The following is a 23,107-nucleotide window of genomic DNA, read 5'->3' on the forward strand; positions in this document are numbered from 1 at the left end:
AGGGAACTGGACAAAGACTATACCTGTTTCTTATTCTAAGTCACAATATCACATGGACGCAATAAAGTCCTAGAGTGGCAGATTTCTTTGAAAATAAATCTGGTTTGGGGAAAAAAAGATAATCTTACTCTCATGTTTGGAAGGGCCCTGTGTCCACAGGCAAGCCCAAGGCTGTGGACAGGCTGCCCCTGCTGCCTCCCGTGGACCACCCAGACCCTGAGCACGCAGAGAAGGGGCCAAGGTCACACTGCCAAATGGTGACACACCAGAAATGTCCTCCTTGGACATCCAAGGGGGCAGCAACTGAGGACACAAAAATCACCCCACAGTGAGTGATGGAGGCGAGTGGACCTGGGGAGAAGTCACCTTCCCCAGGAGGGAAAATAGCGAGGCGTAGGCTCCTTTAATAAAACAATCCATGGTCGGGAGGCATCAATGAGCAGGGCTGATGATGTGGGAAAGTGGAAGCGTGGGTGAATTCAGAGTTCTCTCTGGGCAGGGGGTGCTCCCGCACCTGCCACGTGCCCTTTGGGCAAAGCTGTGCACTTCTGAGTGGTCCTTCTGAGCCCCTCTCCTTCCACGGCCAGCCAAGCAAGCCCTGTGTTTGCCAGGGAGGCCGCGGAGTCGTCAGGATCCGTGCAGGGTGAATAAAGACCCGGGCAGGCTGGGAGAGCGGGAGGCCTTGTGGGGCCCGAGACCCTCGCTGGCCCCCTAAGCTGAGCTAAGAGGCAGGGCAGCCTGGGACCCATTGACATCTTTGGGCCTCTCCCCAGGAGGTGCAGGGGACACTGGGTCCCTCTGGGGTCCAGGCACTGGAGTCCCAGATGAAGGAGGTTCCTTTATTCAGCTTCAATGCTGCCTGCTCCATGAGCCTGCCCTCCTGCCTCCCCCTTCATCCACCCATTCAACAAATGTTCCCTGAACACGTATTAAGAGTCAGGCTCTGGGCGCAGTGCTCAGGAACCAGAGACGCGAGGGCACAGCATCTGGGCCCAAGGCCCTAGAGAAGCAAAGCAAGCACGGGCTGGGGGCACAGGGCAGGTGCCCGGGTTGTGGGGGCCCTGCGAGAGTGCACAGGGCCAGGCCCCGGGAAGGGCATCTGACGGTGGGTTTCATCGTACAGGTAGAAGCTGGCCGGGGAGGAAAGGCAGCCGAAGCAGGCTCCCCCAGCAGGAGCCCGTCTCCTCGGCATGCTGCTCTGTGGCCGTGCCCTCCTCTGATGTGCGACCTGCTGGCGCGCACCCACTGATGCTCACCCCTGCTGACGCACCTGCCGCTCAGGAGCCCCGCCGCCAGCAGTCAGGGGGGATTCTGAGCACGTTCTGTTAGGAAGACCCTGGGTATGACTGAGTCATTGCCTCGCCTGCCCAGGAGCTGTGGCGCCGCATGCCCTTCTGTCACCCCAGTACCCTGGGCGTCCTGAGGGTCACCGCGCTCGTCAGGGTGTGGTACCTCGTGCAGGGGGTCAGTCCTCATGTTGCGCCCTGCCAGGGGCTCGTCGTGGGGGAAGACGACCGAGTAGTTCTTGGCATAGGACTCGTGGCTGCGCTCACGAATCCAGCGGCGGTGGTCCGTGAGCAAGGGATGGAAGCGCCTGTCGCAGATGGAGGGGCCAGTCACTGCCTTGGGGGCCTGTTGGGGGCGGCTGGCCAAGGACCCAGGGCAAAACTGGACCCTCATCCCTCTGCCAGAGTCCTCCCTGAGGCGTGGGTTCAGGAGGGGGTCCATGCTCTACTCTCCCACCGTGGGGCCTTGGGCAGCTCAGCCTCCCCACTGCGACCCCCGCCCACCACACACGGCCCTCCCCTCCCAGCGGCTTGTCCATCTGGTCTCCACGGACAGCCACGGCCGCCCGAGCTGACTGCACGGCTGCCGGCCCACCTGTGGTCAGGCCCGCAGCCCCTCCCACACACAAACCCACCCTCAGAGCCCCAGCTCGGACCAGCAGCCCCGGCTGGCCCCTTCCTCACTGTCCACCTACTGGCGCCTCACGCCTCCTCCAGGCCCACCTCCTCACCAGCTACGTCCTCATCTGTGTTTCATCCTCAGTGATTCCTGTCCGAGCTTCATCGGGGCTAATTGACTCTTACTTTGCACATAGTTCTAGCAAGCACGGCAGCCTGACTGGGGCAGGGGTAGAGCTATAGGAGTGAGCTTATTACTGCAGATATTATCACTAGTAATATCGAGGCTCTCCGGAGCTCCTTTCCAGTGCAGGCCCGGGGCTGAGTGCCCCTCGCTGTTCACCCCCTGCCACCCCTGGTTTGACTCGTTTCACACGAGAGGAAACCCAGCCTGCCCTTTGCTGGGCCACACGGAGCCAGGAGCTTCTGGGACACGCTGCAAGAGAGGGAGCCATGGAGCTGGGCCAAGGGGCCTGGGGAGGGTTCCTGGAGGAGAAGCCGTGTGCCGGGGTGTGGAGTTCGGAAATGCGCGGCAGGCTTTGGAGGGGCTGAGGTGGGGAGGAAGGAGGCTAGGAGGTCTGCCCTCGGCTGATGGCCGCTCTGGTCATACTCCGCGCCCCCCCCCCTCGCCCCCAGTCACTAGGAGCTCACATGGTTCTCCCAGGATGGGAGATGGGAACTTCCTAGCGGCTTTGAGAGTGTGAGTCCTGGTGGGGACCGGGGTCAGGCGGCTGGGGATTTGGGGAGAGCTGGATTTCCTTCCTCAGGCCCCCCGGGACAGAAGAGGAAGCTGGACCCAGGGCAGGCCCGGGTGATCCCGACACCGACAGACACGGCCGCTCCAGCAGGTGCCCCACTGGCCAGCACCGCCAGCCCCTCTGCTCAGATCTGTGCCCGTGTGCACGTGGCGGGGCCGTGGGCTCAGGCTCAACCAGAGCATGGCCGGGGATCAGCAGGGGGACGGACCCCTGCCTGTGGCCAGGCAGACCCGGCTGCAGCGTTCCTCCCATGAGCAGGCAGGCAGGGGGCCTGTGGCCAGGGCCAAAGCCAGGGCTAGGGTTGCACCACCCTCCTCACTCAAAGAAGGAATGACTCCTCCTCCCCACTTACTCGGACCCCGAGGACTTTCACTAAAAATCACAGCCTGCCCTCCAGACCCTGCCCAGGCCAGGCACTGGGTGAAGCACGGACGAGCTTCAGACGCACTCCCCTGAGAGGTGGTGGCTCACTGCTCCCATTTCACAGATGGGAAAACCATCTGCCTGAGCCACGAGGGTGGGTCGACTAGTTCACTGCCCCCACCTCGACCCACCAGGCCCCAGCTCTTAGGGGCTCCCTCCCAGGAGGCTCTGCCTCCTGACCTGTGACCCCCAGCCCACGAGCCATAAACCAGCCCACAAGACGCTCCTGCCAGGGAAGGCAGCCGACAGAGGGAGGCCCAGACCCCTTTCCAACTGGGTCGGGGCCTCCGCCAGCCCAGACCTAAGCTGCCTGCTGAATCCAGGACCGTGCGCTCCCTCCCTGCAGGGTCTCCCTCAGCCCAGGAGGGGTGCAGGCAGGCCAGCCTCGTCCTGCAGCCGTGGACACTGCGGCACCGGGAAGCTGCCCCCTGAGGCCCGGGGTGAGCCCTGGGGGGCGGGTCTGTTCCAGGGCTGAAGCCCTCGCCCGCCAGGGAGGCCAGAAGCTCAGTCCCTGCTCGCTCCGGCTCACGCCCCGAGTGACTGCAGACAGGCGGCTTCCCCCACCGGCGCCTCCTCTCGCTGTCTGTAGCAGGAGGGGCTTGGACTGGCCCACCCTGAGGCCCCTTGCAGCTATCATTTCTGGAACATTCCTCTCTTGGGAGCGCGTGGGCGCAGCCCCAGACGGGCTCTGAGGCAGCCACAGAGGAGACTGTTGTGCCAGGCGCCATGGAGGGGGTGGCAGTCGGAGAATCTCAGTGTCTTGTCTGTCTGTCTGCCTCTGTGGGGGCCAGACATCCCCCCCCATTGGGTGTAATGTCCTCATCAGGCCAGGAAGGGGCAAGGTTAGCAGAGGAGGGGGCACGAGCTGAACCAGTCCCTACTGGGCCACTGGGGTCCCCCCCGGGGAGGCTGTCTGCCGGGAGCAGTAACAGGGGAGCGGGCCGGACACCCACAGGGGCGCCCCTCCAAGCTGTTGCCTGCAGACCCCAGCCCCGCCGGCAGAGGGTGGTGGAGACCAGGACACCCCCCACCCAGCTCTGACGTCAGCTCCCCTCCACCTCGGCTCAGGTCTGTCTGGGCTTCTTGCAGACAGGCTCCAGAGCATTTTACCGACCCAGACACATTCGCTGCTCCCAACGTTGGCAGCACACAGCGTCATGACCCGGGCGTCACGGTGAGGAAATGGCTCGGCATCGGGTCCAACTCATTCCAGTCACCCCGGAAGTGAATGATGGCATCTCCGCTCAGCGCTGCCTGACGCCCAGCCTCCACCCTCGTACTAACAATAACCAGCCCGGCCTCACTCCCTGGGCAATGTGTGCGGCCCCTCCTGCTCCCCAGGCCTCAGGCTCCCCATCTGCAAAGTGGGATGATGTGATCCCGCTGCTGATCCTGGAGCTATCCAGAGGGTCAAGCAGGACGCTGGCACAAGAAATCCTGGAAGCTGTCAAGGGCCGTGGATCTGCCAAACCCAGGCCCCTGCAGCACCGCCCCTGCTGGCACCTCTTCCAAGAAGCCCTCTGGATTCCAGGGAAGGCTCCTTTCTAAACAGCCCTTGCCATGTACCCCACTCCACCGAATCCCAGGGCACAGGATCCGGCGCACACTCGCCTGATGTCATAGCTGTGCATGTCCTTCTCCGGGCGCCCGTGGACAATCCAGTGGGCCAGCTCCTGCCCACAGCCGCCGCCCAGCATCATTCCTGGCAAGAGTGGAGCCAGAGGTCTGCCATCTGCCCCAGAACCCCCACCCCGTGTCCACAGCCGGCATCACCCCCCAAGCCCTGGATCTCACACCTGGGGTGCTGCACGCCTGCTAATAGGACCTCACCCCTCCCTGCAGGCCTCCTCTGCCCCACCCCCCACCAGGAGCCACCCCCACTCTGCCTGAGGTTGCTCTGGGGGTCAGAGGCGCAAGGTGGCAGGCCTCGCACTCACCTGCACTGTTGAAACCACAGCCCAGGTAGAATCCTCGGAGTTCAGGCGCCTCCCCCATCAGGGGCTTGTGGTCAGGCGTGAAGGACTCTGGAAGGAAGGGGGGCCTGAAGCTCCATCCAGGCCACATGCACCCGGGGCAGGGTCTCCTGAGAATGTGGTGGTTGGAGCAGGGTCTGCAGGTGCCTCCATCATCCAGACCTTCCCCAACCTCACGACTCAGCTCAATGCCACTTCTTCCAGGGAGCCTCCCTAACCTCTCCCACCACATTTCCCAGTTCCTCAGCATTTACGGCCAGAAACACCCAGCTAGGAGTGGGTTCTGCTTTGCAGGGTCCAGGTCTGTCTCACGACTATCACCATTCTCCTGCTGGTGAGGGGCCTTTCCCCTCGGCCCCCATCACAGTGCGAAGCTCTCCCTTACTGCACCCCCTTCCTGCTGTGTCCCTGTCGGTCATCCTTGCCCACTGGACCAGGAGAACCGTGAGGGCAGGGACTGGGCTTTGCTCACCACCATGTCTCAAGGCCTAGCACAGGGCCCAGCACACAGTAGGTGCTTGATAAATGTTCACTGAGTGAAGGAATGATCCTAAGTTCTTTAGGAGAGGGACAGGGGCTTTTGCTTCTGTCTGCTGCTGACGGGTCACCCCCAGAGGCCAGGGCATGGACGGCGGGGGACCCTCGGATGTCATTATAAAGAGCTGAGCTTTGCAGCCACAATCCTGGGTCTGAACCCTGCTTTACCCCTTCCTAGCTGTGTGACCTTGGGCCAGTCACTTCACCTCTCTGAGCCTTAGTGTCCTCATCTGTAAAATTGGGATCATAGCACTTACTTCCAGGGCTGTGAGTTAGCCCATCTGCAAATACTTGCAGCCCACGTGTATGCACCCCGGGCTCGGCTCTGAACGAGACCAGTCCCACCCCTCAGCGAGCTGACAGCAGAGCGAAAGACACAGTAAATACACAAGTAAGCAAAGTAAGAAAACAGTGTGTGAGGAGGGGGTGGTGAGGGACTCCTAATAGCCCTTCCCGGCAGGCACCGTGGTCCCCTGGGGTAAAGATGAGGAGACCATGTGACACGGGGTCTCATCTATCCCAGTCCCCCTGCTAGTGAACCATGGAAGCGGGAGCACCGCTCAGGACTGCCTGGCCCCGAGCCGAGTTCTTAACCTCTGTGCAGCTTGCTCCCTGCTGGGTGGGGAGCAGGCCTGACCTGGGTGGGGGGGCGGCCTCTGAGGCCATCTGTCTGCAGGGCCTGGGGGAAACTTCCAAACAGCTGGAGAGGGGGACACCCCAGAGGTCAGAAAGAAAGACTCGGGGTAGCTGAGGGAGGGTGGAGGAGGCAGTTCAGAGGGGGCAGTGAGCATCAGGACGGGAGCTTCCCCGGGTCCGTGCGGTCACCCCGTGAGCACTTGGGCAGAGCTGGGGATGTTTCCGGCCCGGGCTGCGGGCGGGTGGATGGGAAGCTCAGAACAGCCTCACAGGGCAAGTGAGGAGAGAGTATCGGGGGACGAGAGTCTCTTGAATGTTTAACAAATGACTCAAGCCTGAGCAACACAAGGATGCAGGATGACGGGACATTTGGGCTGCACAGACAGGGGCCCCCACCTTGGCGGTGACCTCCGGGACCCAGAATGGGAGCTCTGCCCGCCCCCAGATTCCCCGGAGTCAAGGGGGCCTGGGACTTCCGAGTTCTGTTCTGGAAGCCAAAGGCTGTTGACCGTGCTTGTCCTCTCTGGCAAGGAGAGAGGCTGATTTCCCCACGAACCCTCCCTCCCAGGCAGGAAACCAGACACAAGATGTCCTCACAGGCACCTCGCCCCCAGATAGGGCTTCGTGGGAGCAGTGACTCCCCGGTCTAATTAAACAGAGGATGCTCCCGGGTGACTCGCACCCCTGGGGTTGTCTCAGGCCTGTGCTTCTCACTGCCAGCCCCTCGCAAGCCTGGGGAAGCGTGGGGGGGCAGTGAGTCTTCAGCCCAGGGCCCACGCCCGGCTCCCTGAGTCCAGTGCTCAGGGGCGCTTCCATCCTGCTCACCGCAGCTGGGCTTGCTGAGAGCCGAACAGATTAAAGCAGCCTGGGCTGGTGGCCGTGTCGATGCCAAGTGCATGGGGGAGAGAGGGCTGGACCCCTGCAGGCCACAGGCCCCTGGCATCAAAACCTGCCCCTCTCCTGTCCTGGCCTGCCTCTTGCTCTCTGAGTGGTGACCCCTTCCCCTCGGGAGACTCACGGCATTTTGCTGGCCCAGCCGTGCCCTGCACCTAACGTGTGGCTTCCCCCCCGCCCCTTGCTCCACGCCTGCTGAGTAGGTGCTCTGTCACCCATTTCACAGATGAGGACACTGAGGCACGGGGAACTCAGAGTCTCAGACACAAGCTTTCCCCTTTGGACAGCACTGTATCTTTCGGGGCCTCTCTCCCCAGCCCCGATGTGGGCCGAGGCTGGCCCTACCCATTTTCTGTCTTGACTGAGGATGAAAGAGACTCCGCGTGCGCCGGGAAAGAAGGGGGGGCGCATACCGCACGCGTGGTTCTGCTGGAGCCACGATTGGGGTGGTGCATCTCCTGCCTGTATGCAGCAGGGGTGGCCCAGGTCCAGGCCTGACACAGGCCAGATGCACTTTTCAGCCGGAAGGACCCTGGGACGCCCACCCCAGCTCCCAGCCTCCCCACTCACCAGGGCCGCAGACCGTGGACTTGACTCCTGTCTTCTCCAGCACGGGGACGCGGTTGATGGCACCTTCGATGTGCGGGCTGAACACGTCCCAGTCCAGGTCAAAGAGGCCAAAGGCAAACTTGTCTGACACCTGGGGAGGCAGGCGGGGGCGCAGCCCTGTGACAGCCGCCCCGCAGGAGCTGAGCCCGGCCAACCTGCCCCGAGTCAGGCCTCCTCCACCGACCCCTCAGTGGGGCCTGACCACTCCCCTTCCCTGTGCTGGCCCAGGCCCACCTACTCTGCGCTGGATTGTTATGGTGCTCTCCCTCGTCACCCGGCCTCCCCGCCTCCTTCCACCCATTCTCCTAAGTCAGACCAGGCCCTCTCTTGCTCTCAAGCCCCCCGTGGCTCCCCGTGACTCTCTGTGGCCCACCAAGCCCTACAAGAGCAGGCCCTGTCCACGTCCACCACTGACCCATGGCCACGCCGACCTTCCTTCAGTTCTTTGAGAAGGACAAGCTTGACCTGACCTCAGGGCCTTCATCCCCACCTGAGGCAGCTCCTCACCCACCTGTTCGCTCTGCAGGACTCTGCTCTGCCGTCAGCTCCCCAGGGGGGGCCCTGCCTGACCACAGAGTGAAGGACATCCCTCCACGCCACTCTTACCGGGCTTCTTCCTAACCTGCCGGCTCCATTCAGCACACAGATACCCATGACTTCTTTGTTTATTGTGGGTCTCCCCACCTAAATAAAGGCACCCCAGGACAGGGACTTTTATGTTGGTCTCTCCCTGCCCCCAGGAAGTAAAACAGTATCTGACCCAAAGTTGTCACTCAGTCATTCCATTTCTCCATGAATCCAGGAGCGAGGGTGGCCCGGGCATGCTCACGGGGGCCGAGGGGGCTGCCGGACCTCAGGCAGCCCCCGAAGCTGCTGGGGAAGCAGCCAGGCCTGGGGGAGATGCCGCTGTCATGGGGGCGGGGCTGCGGGATTGTTTGCTGCGGACACAGGGCTTTTGTGTTTTGGTCTTCCAAAGCCATTATTTTACATTCTGCAGCCTCTATTAATGTTGTGAGGCCAGCCCTCTCCCTGCCCCAGCTCTGGATCTACCTGTGTGCCTGGTTCAGAGAAAAATGAGTGAGACCCTTCTGGGGCCAAGGGACCTGCCATTTCAGGGGTATACCTGAGGAGCTTCGGGAGGGTGGGTTTTCTGGAAGAAGACTTCTCCACACTGAGACACGGCCTTGAACCACCCCCTCGATCCCTCAGTGTCTCACCTCCTCCCAGAAGATGGGGTTGGTCTCATAGCCGCCCACAGACAAGGCATCCCCTTGGAGGCGGAGGTAGACCGAGGCATCATGGTCGCGGACATTGGGCATGTTCTGGAAGGCAGAACAAAGAGGCCTCAGGGTCAGCCAGGGCTTGAGGGTCACAGGCCCCCAGTGGCCCATGGCACCTTCTCCCTGTTGCAGAACCCTGAGGACAGAGTGGACCCGGGGTCTCAGGTTACACTGTGGATAACCCCCCCACCACTCAAGTCTCTCCTTCCCTAAACCCCATAAAACAGCAGCAAAGATGTAAGAAGGAGAGGAAAGAAGGAGGGAGGGACGTGGTATAAGCCGCAAATCTAAGAGAACCGTGGAGAGACAAGAGCACACAGAGATCTCAAGCAATACTGCAGGACGCAGAGTGAAGGCCAGCACCCCAGCTCGGGTTTGGGGAGGGGGAAATACACAAGTCAGACCAGTTTGCACCCTCCCCGTCCCCTCCACACTGTAGAGTCCTGGCTTGTGGCAACCCAGCTCCCTCTGCAGGGGCCTGGTGGGCAGAGTGCATGGTGTGTGTGGGTGTGAGTGTGTGTGCACATATGTGTGAATGTGAGTGTGTGCATGTGTGTGTGTGTGTGTAAGTGTGCATGTGTGTGAGTGAGAAAGAGTATGTGTACGAACAGAAAGACAGGCCAGGGTCTCTTCACAGCAGTGAACCCAGATCCTCTCCATCCCCACCCAGCACAGCCCGGAGCCTGGCCTGGGGACAGCCCTGAGGTCTGGAGAAGTGGGTTCCCACAGGCTCCAGGCTCAGGGGTGGTGAGGGTTGGACTGCCATTCCCCCCTCTACAGCATCCCGGGGACTCTACTGTGGAGACATGAAGTGGCCTGTGGAAGGCTCCAGATGTGGACACCGGGGCCCTCACCAAAGAGGATGGCTCACCCTCATCCCCTGCAAGATGCCCTCCTGTCCTCCCTCTCCAAGCTTCCAGTCGGCCTGCAGAAACTTTCCCTTAAAACCCACACCAGGAACTTCAGAGATAAGACAAGATTTGGTCCATCAAACAAGGGGTCATGGAAAAGGAACAATCCCAGATCAAGAAAGAGGTCTCAAAATGAGAGATGATTATCAAAATGAAAAATGCAACAGAAGGGTCAGATAAGACCATCTTCTAGATATGAGGCTAAAAAAGATGAAGAAATTGCAATCAGGAAAGGAAAAAAATAAGGGAATCACAAGACAGCCCTAAATGTCCAACATCCACCTTATAGGAGTTCCAGAAAGACAGAGGAAATGGAGTAGAGGAACATCAGAGCAGCAATCCAGGATAATTTCTCAGATTAAACATCACAAATCTCCATATTAAAGGGCCCATGAGGGACCACAAGGGCCCACCATGCCCTGTGAATGGACAGGCCAGCACAGAGGCCACACTGGGATGAAACATCAGAACACCAGAGGAACAGGTGGGTCCTGAAGAATGGCACAGCATTCCTGGAGGCCAGAGGACCTGGAGCCAAGTCTTCAAAATTCTGACAGACAGTTTTAGATGGAGAATTCTAACCCAGTCAATCCATCAATCAAGTGTAAGGAAAGAATAAAGATTATTTCAGACATCGATGAACATGAAAATATTTACCCACCACCTGCCCCTTCTCAATAAGCAACCAGAGCACACGCCATGGATCCAAACAGAAGAGGAGTGAAGAAGGCCCCAGGGTCACAGCCGAGCAGAGGTCACGAGGCAATCCGTCTAGAACAGAGATCAGAACAGCAGGAGCGTTCCTCCAGGGGAGGGGAATGGGACTTACAGACTGTATATGATTTCCCCGCTGTGCAGAGCTGTGCAGAACATATTCTTGAGAGGTAGTTGATAGGACAGACATGTTGAAATGTTTGGGAGGAAAATGTGACAGTTAGAATATAAATGCACATATCCTCAACAAAATACTAGCAAACTGAATCCAGCAACAGATAAGAGGATTATATGCCATGACTTAATGAGATTTATCCCAGGAATGCAAGGTTGGTTGGATATCTGAAAACAAATTTATGTAATACACAGTATCGAGAGAGTAGGATGAAAACCCATCATTTCAATAGATGCAGAGAAAGTATTTCCAACACCTTTCATGACAAAAACACTCAACAATCTAGAAATAGAAGGAAACTTCCTGACAAAGGGTATCTAAGAAACACCCACAGCTGAAACATACTTATTTTCAGCTTTTCCTCTAAGATTAGGCCAACAGAAGGATGTCTACTCTCAGCACTTCTACCCAGCATTGTGCTGGAGTTTCTAGCCATTACAGCAATTAGGCAAGAAAAAGTAATAAAAGGCATCAACCTTGGAAAAGAAGGAGTAAAACGATCTCTATTTGCAGATGACATGATCCTGCATATAGAAAATTCTAGGAACCCACTAAAAAACTATTACAACTAACAAAATAGTTCAATAAGGCAGCAGGATACAAGGTCAATGTACAACAGACAAATAAAAACTATTGTTTTGGTTTTCATTTCACTAATGATGGACAATCAAAAATGAAATTAATAACTCCACTTACATCATCAAAAGGAATTTTTAAAAATATTTTATTTATTTATTTGAGAGAGAGAGAGCACGCACGAGCCCAAGCAGGGGAAGAGGGAGAAATAGATTCCCTGCTGAGCATGGAGTCCGATGTGGGGCCCGATCCCAGGACCCTGAGATCATGACCTGGGCTGAAGGCAGACGCTTAATGGACTGAGCCACTCAGGCACCCCCATCAATCATCAGTATTTTTAAATACTCACGAATAAATTTAACAAAAGTAGTACAAAACTTGTACTCTAAACACTTGGCAATATTTTTGAAAGAAACTGCAGAAGACCTAAATGAATGGAAAGACATCCCATGTTTATAAAATGAAGACTTGACTAGTGCTAAGATGACAATGCTCTCCAAATTGATCCAGATTCCACACAATCCCCATTAAAATCGCAGCTGGCTTCTTGGCAGAAACAGACAAAGTGATCCTAAAATTCATACAGAAATTCAAGGGACGCAGAATATTTAAAACAATCTTGAAAGAGAAGAACAAAGCTGGGAGACCCATGCTTCCCGATTTCAAGACTCACTACAAAACTACTGTAATCAAGACAGGGGGGTACTAACACAGGATACACATATAGATCACTGGAATCCAGTTGACAGTCCAGAAATAAGCCCTCATATTTATGGTCCACTGATTTCCCACAAGGATGCCAAGGCCATGGAGACGGGGAAGCAACGATCTTCAACACGCAGTGCTGACACAGCTGGATGGCCACACACAAGGAAGGAAGTTGGAGCCCTTCCTCACACCATACACAAACCTTAGTCACAATGGGTCACAGATCTAAGAATAAGAGATAAAACTATAAAATTCTTAGAAGAAAATACGCTAGTCAATCTTTGTGGCCTTGGAAAAGGACTGTAGGAAATGCCCTTCTGAAATATGATACCAGAAGCACAAGCAGAAAAAGAAACAATCCATAAGTTGGACTTCACCAGAATTAAGACCTTTTGTGCTGCCAACAACACCATCAAGAAAGGGAAAAGAAAACCCACAGAACGGGAGAAAATATGTGCCAGGCATAAATCTGGTAAGATCCCAAAAATAACCCAAATATAACAAGAACTCTTATAACTCCATAAAAAGACCAACAACCTAATTTAAAATGAGCAAGGTATCTGCATAGACATTTCTCCAAAGAAGATGTACAAATGGCCAATGAGCACACGAGAAGATGCTCCACGTCATCAGCCAGTGGGGAAATGCAACTCAAAACCCCAGTGAGATACTCTCCACTTCACACCCACTAGGATGGCTACGATCAAAGAGAGAGAATCACAAGTGGTGGTGAAGCTGTGGAGAAGTCAGACCCCTCCGCACTGTGGGTGGGAATGTGAAACAGTGCACGTGCTTTAAAAACAGTCTGACAGTTCCTCAAACAGTTAAACATAGTTACTATATGACTCAGCAATTCCACTCCAAGATATCTACCCAAGGAAAATTAAAACACGTCCACACAGAAATGTGTACATGAATGTTCATAGCAGCATTATTAAAAGTAGAAACAACTCAAATGTTGATCAACAGATGACTGGATAAATAAAATGTGATCTACAGTAGAATATTTAGCCATTAAAAAAATAATATTATTTAGTCATTAAAAGGAATGAAATTCTGACAATGTACCACATGGATGAACTTTGAAAATGTCATACTGAGTGAAAGAAGTCAGACCCAAAAGGCCATATATGGTACGACTTCATTTTATTAAATGTCCAGAATAGGAAAATCCATAGAGACAGAAATCAGATTAGTGATTATCTAAGGTTGGGGGTAGGATGGGAAATGGGGAGTGACTGATAATGAGTATGGGATTTGGGGGATGAAGGTAATGTTGATAGATGATAGATGGATAGATAGATAGCTAGACAGATAGATAGATAGAGGTAATTAGTGACAGTTATATAGAAAACTGAGCAACTGGAAAACAATGAATAACTCCAGGAAACACAAAAGTTGGATGCTATTTGCTCAGGAGTTAACAATATTTACATTGACATTATATTGCAAACACTGACTACTGATCTAACCAATAAACAAAACCAAAATCATTTTAGAAACTGAGCAGAAGTGGGGAAAGACCACATCCCCTATTGCTCTTTGGCACTGGAGGAACTGCCTTCTCTCTTGGACGACTTACCCTGGAGATGGGCACATTAGATGTGACTCCTCTGTCCCATCTCTGAGGACACACAGAGACCAAAAGGGATAACTTGGCAGATGCCCCTCCCTCCCACTCCAGTCTCCTAGTTGTCCAGCTCCTCCAGAGAACTGGAATAAGAATGTCTGTAATGAGGGATTGTTGTAAGGAGCACGTAGGAAGTTCTCAGTAACTGAGCACTTCAGAAATAGAAATAGTGATATCATTACCTCTATTGTCACTACTACTCTTAGAACAAAACAAAACAAAATCTCTGGAGTTCCGTAGAGCAGGACAGTGGGGACACCTGGTGGCCGGGGAAGCCCCTGACTTTCGTTCTAGCTCCTGCGCGCCAGCACACCGAGCTGCCTTGGAGTGACCAAGGCGTCCTCAGGACACTCTCACTGCCATCTCCATGCAGAAGCCCACCCTACAGCTATGACCCCAGTCCCACTGGTGTGCCTTCCTCCCGACCTCACCCTGCTCCCTTTCATTGTTTAACTGTGCCCCACTCCTTCCAAATCCTGTTGGCTGCTTCCTCTGGGAAGCCTGCCTGATAGCTCCAGCCTTCCCTAATCTCGTCCTCTGAGGCACCTGCCAGCTGGACCACCCTGTGCCCCTTGGTTCTGGCCATTGTCACCCTCACCACAGCTACCACCTGAGGAGCACCTGCCACAGGCCAGGCACCATGCTCAGCCCTTCCCCTCCGTCACGGGCTCCTCCCTCAGCCAGCCCCGTGCAATCAGTACCCTATTGTCCATCTTGCAGAAAAAGAAACTGAGGTGCACGCAGCACTATGACTTGCCTGGCTGGGTAACGGAGGAGCTGGAACGCCGCCCCCGAGCCTGAGCCTTCCTATCCCTCAGTGCCCGAGTAGAGCGGTGTCTGCAAAAGCAGGCAAGGGCCGGTGGAATGCAGACCAGCAGAGAGCATGGGGTGCACTGCATTTGTGGGACACACACCCCAGGCCCAGAGAGGGAGGGGACCAGGTCACAGAGAAGCTGGGGGCAGTGCCTGGCTCAGACCCAGCCCTGGGTCAGACCCTCAGACCTGGGGGTTCCTAGGGCGCACAGCCCTGTGGCCACCCAAGAAGAAGGATCCCTCCCCAGGACACAGCCTGTCCCCAGCACTCAGGAGCCCACTGTGGCCTGAGGGCGACCCCTGGCGGCCACCCGGGAGCTCTCCCCACAGAACCACAGAGCTCGGGGCATCCAGCAGCCATCGGGAGGCCTGTGCTGGATCCCATTACACTCGTCCACGAAAAGGGGAAGCCCTGTGTCAAGGGAGAGGGCAGGAGTGTGTGCAGGGCCCGGCACCTGCCCCAGCCCCTCCACCACTGTGGCCCCAGTGACGAGCAGGAAGCCAGGCTCCTCCAGGGCAGGACCTTCTTTGCCGGGTCCCACCTCACACTGTCCCACCCCCACCCCCTTGGCCCCCCTGAACTGCCTGCAGGCCCTGGGCTGCCAGGCCCCCACACTCCGCTCCCTGGGCTAGGAGTCCCTGGAGCCCCCTGCCTGCCTCCTCAGAGCCCCATCAGCCTGCTTGGGAATTGCTCCTTTGCCGGCCTGTACCTGCCCCCCAGCTCCACCCCGACAAGAACTGGGTCCTTTTCTCTGTTACAGCCCTGGTTCCTAGAATAAGGCCTGGGACGCAGCAGTCAGTGTTTGCTGGTGAGCGGGAGGACGGAGGGAGGGTTACATGGAATGGTGGGTTAATGGTTGATAAGTGGATGGACGATGAGGGAGGGAGGGAGGGAGAGATGAATGGGTTGAACGAAAGAGGGATGGAGGGAGGGAGGGAGGAAGGAAAAGAGGAGTGGTCGTTGACAAGGTGACAGGAAGCTACCAGCCCCACCACAGTGGGGCGGGGGTGGGGGGGAGATGAGAAGGGGAGAAGAGGAGAGAGGGCAGGGGTGCACAGGCCCGTGTCTCCCTTGGCAGAAGCCCCTCCAAGACCCCAGGAGGATCTGAGGGTCCGGAATCAGCGTCCCCGACACTGGCACCCAGGGCACATTAGGGAGCGGGCAAACACGCGTGGGTCCCCTGAAGAAGCACCCGGAGCACAGAACGTGACAAAGCCTGGACGGGCCGCACCACGCAGGACACGATCTTGGGCATCACTGAGGAGCTGTGCCCCGAAGGCCCAGGGGGTCAGCACCAGGGGGTTCCTTCACTTAACTCTGACCCCACCCCAAACCCCCAGTGTGATGATGCCCATTTCACAGATCAGGTGACCGAGGCTCAGGGTGGAGAGGGGTCACGCCACCTGCAAGCACTGGGGTTCCGAGCCAGGTCCCTGCACCCCCCATAGCCTGACACCAGGTCTGGGGCCGTCCATGTCCCTACCTGGATGCCCTCAATGCGTTCAGTGACCACGTAGGCGTGGTGCATGGCCACCAGCGGGACCTTGACTCCAGCCATCCGACCCACAGTGCCGGCCCACACGCCTGAGGGCAGAGCAGGGACAGGTCAGCTCTGTGGCTCCAGGCGGGGCCGCCAGCCCGGTGAGCAGGGGGAGCCTCCGCGGGCCTGTCTGTCCCACCCAGGCCTCCCACCCGGAGACGGGCCAGGCTTAGGGAGCAGCCAGCGTGGCCGCCCGAGAGCCGGGACAGACCCCTGCCCACCTGCACAGTTGACCACACAGGGCGTCTGGATGGTGCCGTGCTCTGTCTCCACGGCGGCGACCCGCCGCACCCCAAAGTCATCGGTCCGCACGCGGATGCCCCTCACTGGGCAGTTCTCGATGACCTGGGAGCGAGAGGGGCTGCTTCCAGAGCCAAGCAGGGCTCGGTGAGGGTGCCCACCACCCCCGCCGTCACCGGCTCCCTACCGCCCGGACGGGACCTGGGACCCTGCTTCTGCTGGCGCTGTGTCATGCGACACCGCTGGGGAAATGGGGTCACCCCAGCACCAGAAGCCAACCCCGTGCACCCCCTGACTTGGAGGACGTGTCCCCAGACACGCGGGGTCTTTCTCATAAAGTGACTTCCAGAAAGCAAGGCTGGCTGCGCCAACAGGTGTTTGCAGTCCGGTCTTCGGTCAAAAGGCCACGGAGCAGTGTGGCTTGGTTCTTCCTACAAAAATATATCTTCCTAAAAAATATTTGGGGGGTAAAACTAAAATGTCAACACTTGTCCCCTCTGGGTGACTTCCATTTCTTCTTTTTTGCTTATTTGTCCTTTCCAATGTTTTCTACGACTAGGTGCACATCTGGGATAAACGATGAAAAGCACAGAAGAGATTCTGAGAGGACGCGCTCGTCTAGCAGGGCCCCCGGGTCCTTCGGGCCGGGAGCAGGGGACACAGGGCCCCGGGGCCGCTGGTACCTGTGCTCCCCGCGCAGCAGCGGCCCTGCTGAGGGCGGTGCAGGTGCCGGCGGGGTCCATGGTGCCGTCCTGCGGCACATACAGGGTCCCGTACAGGTCGTCCACGTTCATCAGCGGATACAGCGCCTTGGTCTCTGCCGGGCTCAGCACGTGCGACTCCACACCATACGCCTTGCCCAGCTAGAGGGACCGAGAGCAAAGGGACTCAGCCCTCAGGGAGCAGACCCCCTCTGGCCACTGTCCTCCCCGTGTGCACCTCCAAGGGTCGGCTCCAACCCTGCCTCCTCCAGGAAGCCTTAGCTGGTCACCACGCCCCAGCCGCCCCGCCCCGGGGGCCATCTCCGCACTAGGCTGAGGAGCATGACGCCGTGCACGGGAGCAGGCCCTGGAGCTGTCCCACCTTCACCCAGCTCCGACACAGATGACAAAGGCCCCTGGGCAGACTAAGGGTGCTAACCGTTTATGTGGTTAGTACCCCTCAAGAGCCTCGACCAGTCTCTGGACCTAAGGGCTTCTGTAAACGAATGCAAATCACCCCCCAGGGATTGGAGGGGTTTTGAGCTTGAGGATCTTCAGGTTCTCCAATCCGACCAGCTCCCAGGAGACCAACCTGTTCATCTGGCTGGGCCCTTGACTTAGTAGGACAGGCCACACCATCACATCTGATTGGCCCAAGGGCAGCCAATCGAGTGTCCCCAGGCATCACAACCAGGACAGGCTCCACCCAACTAGAAAGGAGCTGAGCTGGTCAGAGTCTCTGGCTGAGAACTGTGCCTGAAAAGGGGCAGGGGCCTCTCAGCAGCTGGGGACTTGGGCTCCAAGGCTGGGGCTGAAGCTTCGCTTGGCGGCCTCTGTCCCAGCCAGTGAGCCAGCTAGGGGTTAGGAAACAGCACCCCACCCCAATCCAAGGATCAGCAGCAGCATGAGCCTCTCTCCCAGTCTCCTGGACAACGGCCCTCCCCAGGCCTGGAAGTGGGGGCGGGGGCAGGGGCGTGGGAGAAGTGTGGGCACTGCCTCCTGGGGGTGCGATTTCATAAATATCCTGTCTGCCGTGAGCACGGAGCACAGTGGCCGAATAGCCCCACGTACTGGGCCTCTCCCATGTCCGCTCCACAGTATGGTCCCATTTTAAAGGTGGGAAGGCCGAGGCTCAGGGAGGCATGGCCACTTGTCCCAGGTGGCCCAGCAGCAAGGGCACCTGGGTCTGATGGTGACCCAGATCGGTCAGAGCTCCTTCCCCGAGCCCTGCTGCCCCAGCCCCCCCCAGGACAGGGAGCACCCACGCCACCGGGAGCTCTCCACCTCTGGCGGGGGCCACACCCACCGACATGAGCCTCTTGTACTCGTCCAGACGCTGCTGGTTGGATGCTATGAACAGGCCCCCATTCTGGATCCAGCCTGTGTGCAGCCCCGTCTCCTCCTCCAGGTCACGGCTCACCACGCGCCTCGTGTGGGCCAGAAGCTCTACCTCCACGTCACTGGGCCGCAGCTGCCACAGCAGGCCTGGCCGGGAAGGCGAGGGGCACCGTTAGCCCCGCGCCGTGCCTCCCCCTTCCCCACCGCAGCCTGGGGCTCCTGAAGATCAGGCAGAGGGCCTGGGTCTTTCTCTGCAGCCCTCGGGGAACTCCAGGAGGTTGATGAGCCAGAAATCACAGGGTCAAAGCTGATTTGAAGACGGGCTTTTGGCCCCTGGGCAGCTCACACAGTGGTAACATCGGGGGTCCCCTTTATGGAGCCCTTACTGTGTGCCAAGCCCAGGGCTGAGCCTGTCACAGGGCGACAGAGCATCCCCAAGAGGGAGGCACGATGATTTTAGAGTGAAATTAGATGGCACCAAACAGTCCCACACCCAAGACAACAGAGCAGGTAGTGATGGGGCCGGGACCCCAAGCCAGGACCCGCTGAAGCCCACGTGTACACCGACCCCCAACAAAGCTGCTCCCTTCAGAGCGGAGTCTGGGGGGCGGGCGGCCAGGGCCGAGGCCGGTGTAACCGTGAGGGGAGAGGCCTGCTGGCCTGGCTGGGATGGGACAGCGGGAGGGCAGAACGGTGGTGTACAAGGCATGTAATGTCTGAATCTCTTCCCAGCTCCACGTTCTGTGACCTCACGCTGGTAGCGCGACATTAGCAGAGGTGGGAATGTTTACCCCACCGAAACTGCAAACTTCACCCAGCTCCCAGGGTTAAGGCAGAAGGGTGGCTGCCCTGGCGACATGCACACAGTAGGGGCTTACAACATGCCCACTGCTTAGTTAGGAAGATGAGGATCATGGACGCATCTGGTGCCCATGGAGGACACGGCTGTGCATCACCCGATGGCTCCTTCCCCCGTCCACGCTCTATGCCCGCCTGTGGACGCCCCTCAGCCCCAGGGGCTCCATCTGGGGAGGGGCTTCTGTTCTTGGAACAGACAGTTGCCTGGGCTCCCAGCTCTGGTCTCAGCTTTGCTCCCTCCTCCCCACTATGGCTCTTCAGAGACATGGGGGGCAAAGGGGGTCCCCCATCTGTCCGCCTTCAGATGATCCCTCATCTTTTCTCCGTGTCCTTCCTGCTCCTGCTCAGCTGCCTCTAACAAGCCTCTAGTCGTCACCCTGGAACTGTCCCCTCACCGAGTCCAGTCCCTCCTGGCCCCTGCCCGCCCTGGCCCCTACCCGCCGTGTGCCAGGTGGTCCCGGAGGTCAGCCGCTCCCGCTCCAGCAGCACTGCCCCACTCACGCCCAGCTTGGCCAGGTGGTACAGGGTCTGGCAGCCCAAGCTGCCCCCGCCGATGACCACCACGTTGGCTGTGCTGGGCAGGGGCCGGCTTGGGCCCTGGGCCACCGCCGAGGGGCCCTGGGCCTCTTTCAGGGTCCGCTGGTACGGCACGCTCTTCTCGGTGGTGGGGCCGGCTCGGCTGGTCAGGGCGCGCAGCCCCAGGTCCCGGCGAGGGCAGGCGGCGGCCACACGCAGGGCTCTGCTCAGCGAGGCCATGGGGACTCCGTGCTCAGCACCTCAGGGAGCTGGGGAGAGAGTCAGGGCTGGCTGGGGCGCCGAGGGGCGCAGTGGGGGCTGCACCAGGTGAGACCCGGGGACCACCCCCATACCCTCCTTCCTCCACTGCCTCCCCGGGGCCCCGATCGCTCCTGCACTCCAGCGTGCGTGTACTGAGGGCCTGGAGGCATCATCGGCTCTGGCCGGAAGCACGGCGACCTTGGTGGGAGGCAGAAGGTCCCTGCCTGCTCCTGGAGCTGGGCCCACAAGCTGGACCTGGGTAATCAGAGGCTCCTCACTCCCTCCCCTGTCCTGGGAATGTACATTTTGTCTCCCCCCAACCCAGCCCCCGGTTCCTACCATGGGAGCCACTCCCAGGGATGCAGGCTTGAGGGAGCAATGTGTCCTTGAGACCCTCTGGACGGTGTGCGGGACTGAGCCCCGTAAGGCCTCTGCAGAAACTACGATCTGGCAGCTGGGGGCAGAGAACTGCTCGTCTTCAGGCCCCAAGACAAGCCTTGTAAGCAAGACCCCTTGCGGGCTAACCCTGCCACCTGCCTTTCTGGAGTGGCCTGCCCCCTGTCCTGTCTCTCCTTGCCCTCCAGGGGCTGATGCGGACAGTGAACGGGGCTGTGGCAGAGTGTGGGTACTAGAGAGCTGCAGGGGGCGCAGGGGAGGTAGAGGGAAGGGGCCGGATGCGGTCTGGGGAAGTAGGGTCACCCGTGAGGGAGGCCAGGGAGGAGGGCAGGGGATCTGAGAGCTGAGGTCAAGGAGCTCAGGTCTCAGGGGGGCCCAGGACCCAGAGAAATGACTGTGAGAATGGGAGTGGGGGAGGGGTAGGCTGGAGGGGGAGGGGGTTTTGAGAGCCCCTGGGGCTCAGACAATTCCCTGGGGTGTCTTCCCGAGTGCCTGGCCCCACGGGTCTGCGTTTGAGGACGAGCCCCTGGCACAGCCGTGTGCTGGTGGGACAGGTGGGGGGCGGGGGGGACCGAGGAAGGTGGCAGTCCTCAGGGCGCATCACCCGGACACAGACGGGAGCGTGGGAGAGGAAGCCATGTGCATGGGTAACCCTCTCCCTGCCCCTCCACCTCCTCCTCCTCCTGTGTCCCCAGTGGCCTTCAGGGCTCACCTGGAATCCCCCCTCCTTCAGGAAGCCCTCCCAAGCCAGAAAAGTCTCTTAATTACAAGAAAGTGACAGGAAGTCCACCTCCTAAGGAGTGAAGGTGCCAGAGAGGTGTCTCCCTGGGGGTGTGTCCTGCCCAACCTGGGGAGGAAAGGAAACGCAGAGGGGCCTCCTGGGCCCACTTCCGGGGTCGGCAGAACAAGTGTGAGGGATTTAGTCGTGAATCCACCTGCATTAATAGCCATGACTGATATTAATGAACTAATTAACCTGAAGAGTCGACCTCTGTTTGCAAGAGTGTCCCGCACGCCAAATAAAAGATGCTCTCAGTGAGCACCCCTATGACTGCTGTCCCCATTTTACAGGGCAGGAGACCAAAGTACAGGAAGGTGGCCGAGGTCACAGGGCCGCTCTGTGGCCCAGCTGGGGAGCAAGGCCAGGCCCAAGCACAGCCCAAGCCTGCAGGCTCTCCCAGGGCCTGGTTTGGGGCGGGGGAGGCTGGGGGTAGCCGCCAACTCACTGGGGGGTATGGGGGTGAGGGGCCCAGCGCTCAGGCTGGTCAGGGCTGCCCACCCCCCCCAACACACACACAGGGAACCCTCCCAGGTGAGTGGGGGCAGAGGAGGGGCAGAGAGCTGTGATGTGTAAGGCTCCGCAGAGGAGGGGTTGGGGGCGATGGGGCATCTCAGTCCCTCTACCACCCTTTGCCCCCACGGTCTGACAGCCCACCTGCCCTTCTGCTCGCAGAGGTGCCCTGGGCACAGGTTGGTGCACCTCTGGGCCTGTCTCTGTCCTTACCTTTCGTCCTCGAAGTTCCCTAATCGTCCAGGAGCCCCCAGGAGTGGTGTCCTACCTAAGGAAAGTCAGCGTCACGTGGTTGCGGGCACGGTCAAGGCCGGGCACCTGCCCCCCTGCCCCCACCCGCGCTGCCCAGCGCTCCTGCTCGGCCTCTGGCCCCGCCTCCCTCCCTCCAATCTCGCTGGAGCCGCTGGCCCCAGAAGCGGCCAGCTGCCCCCTTCCTGTGCTCTGATGGGACCGGCTGGGGGCGCCCCTACCGCCAGAAGCAGCTGCTTCAACATTAACTTGCTCTCCTGCCCCTGCAACTCTCGTGGCCCGTGCGTTACCAGGGGTGAGGGTGCAGGACAGCCCAGGCCGCGGGGGGGGGGGGGGGGGGGGGGGGGGGGGGGTGAGGGACGGGGTTGGGGCTTGAGCGACAACTTCACCTGAGCCGTGAAGCAGGAGCCAGAGGAGCCCCCCTCAAAGGCTGTGGGGCGAGGGAGGCTGATGCAGAAAAGAGCTGGCCCAGCCTCCGCCCGGTGAAGAAGGCCAGGGTGGGTGCCCAGGCCCCTGCCACGCACCCGGGGACCCGAGGTCCTGCCCACCCAGCCAGATGGTTACTGCCGCCAGAGGCCGAGAGAAGTCCTGGCCCGCCTGGGGCCTGTCCCAGCCCCGCCCGCCCGCAGGGGGAGGGCCCGGGCCCTGCTCCTCCCCCGGGCGTACCTGGGCCCCCAGAGGCCTGCCTGTGCCCGGCCGGGGGCTGCAGGGTGCCGGACCCTCCTTCCCTCCCAGCGGCGGCCCGGCCGGAACCCCGGCCCCTGGCCCCGCCCCCGGCCCCTCCCCGGCCGCACCGCCAGCCCCTGTCACCGCCCACCGCCCGCCCGGGATGCACCGCCCACCGCCCGCCCGGGATGCCCCGCCCACCGCCTGTGGCTTCTCCCAGGCCCGGGCGGCAACGCGGCGGGCTGCACAGCAGGCCTGTGAACGGGGGTGATGGGGCGGGTGACCTCACTCCCTTATCTCTGAAACGGGTGGCCCCGAGCACCCCTGCTTGCCTCTGCCCGTCTGTGCTCCCCGTGCCCCGAGCTGTGCGGTGGGCCAAAGTGCTGGGTAAGCAACAGGGTTGTGCCAGGCCCCGTGGCATCCTGCGGGCTCCTTGGCGAGGTGAGGCAGGGCCCCAGCTAGCACCTGCCCGTCCAGCGGCAGCTTGTTCGCTCCCGGGCAGGGGTGCT

The 23,107-nt window shown here is 59.3% G+C and overlaps 1 protein-coding gene across 2 annotated transcripts in view; it reads right to left on the minus strand.

The window, feature by feature from the left end:
- SARDH (sarcosine dehydrogenase) overlaps positions 1–22,684 on the minus strand; it is a 60,261-nt gene extending 37,577 nt beyond the window's left edge. Inside the window, exons 1-12 of one of the 2 annotated variants that reach the window (XM_032418959.1) lie at positions 22,599–22,684; positions 21,897–21,951; positions 19,657–20,004; positions 18,330–18,508; positions 17,006–17,185; positions 16,304–16,427; positions 16,026–16,126; positions 8,952–9,056; positions 7,696–7,825; positions 5,023–5,109; positions 4,697–4,787; positions 1,453–1,594 (exon numbers count right to left, since the gene is read on the minus strand). In XM_032418959.1, coding sequence (XP_032274850.1) covers positions 1,453–1,594; positions 4,697–4,787; positions 5,023–5,109; positions 7,696–7,825; positions 8,952–9,056; positions 16,026–16,126; positions 16,304–16,427; positions 17,006–17,185; positions 18,330–18,508; positions 19,657–19,975 — 1,458 coding nt within the window. In that variant the 5' untranslated portion in view covers positions 19,976–20,004; positions 21,897–21,951; positions 22,599–22,684. The other variant, XM_032418960.1, reaches the window with a different exon arrangement.
- Positions 22,685–23,107: the final 423 nt, after the last annotated feature.

The sequence above is a fragment of the Phoca vitulina genome, unplaced genomic scaffold (assembly GCF_004348235.1).
Source record: "Phoca vitulina isolate PV1807 unplaced genomic scaffold, GSC_HSeal_1.0 scaffold21, whole genome shotgun sequence".
Lineage (NCBI taxonomy): Eukaryota > Metazoa > Chordata > Mammalia > Carnivora > Phocidae > Phoca > Phoca vitulina.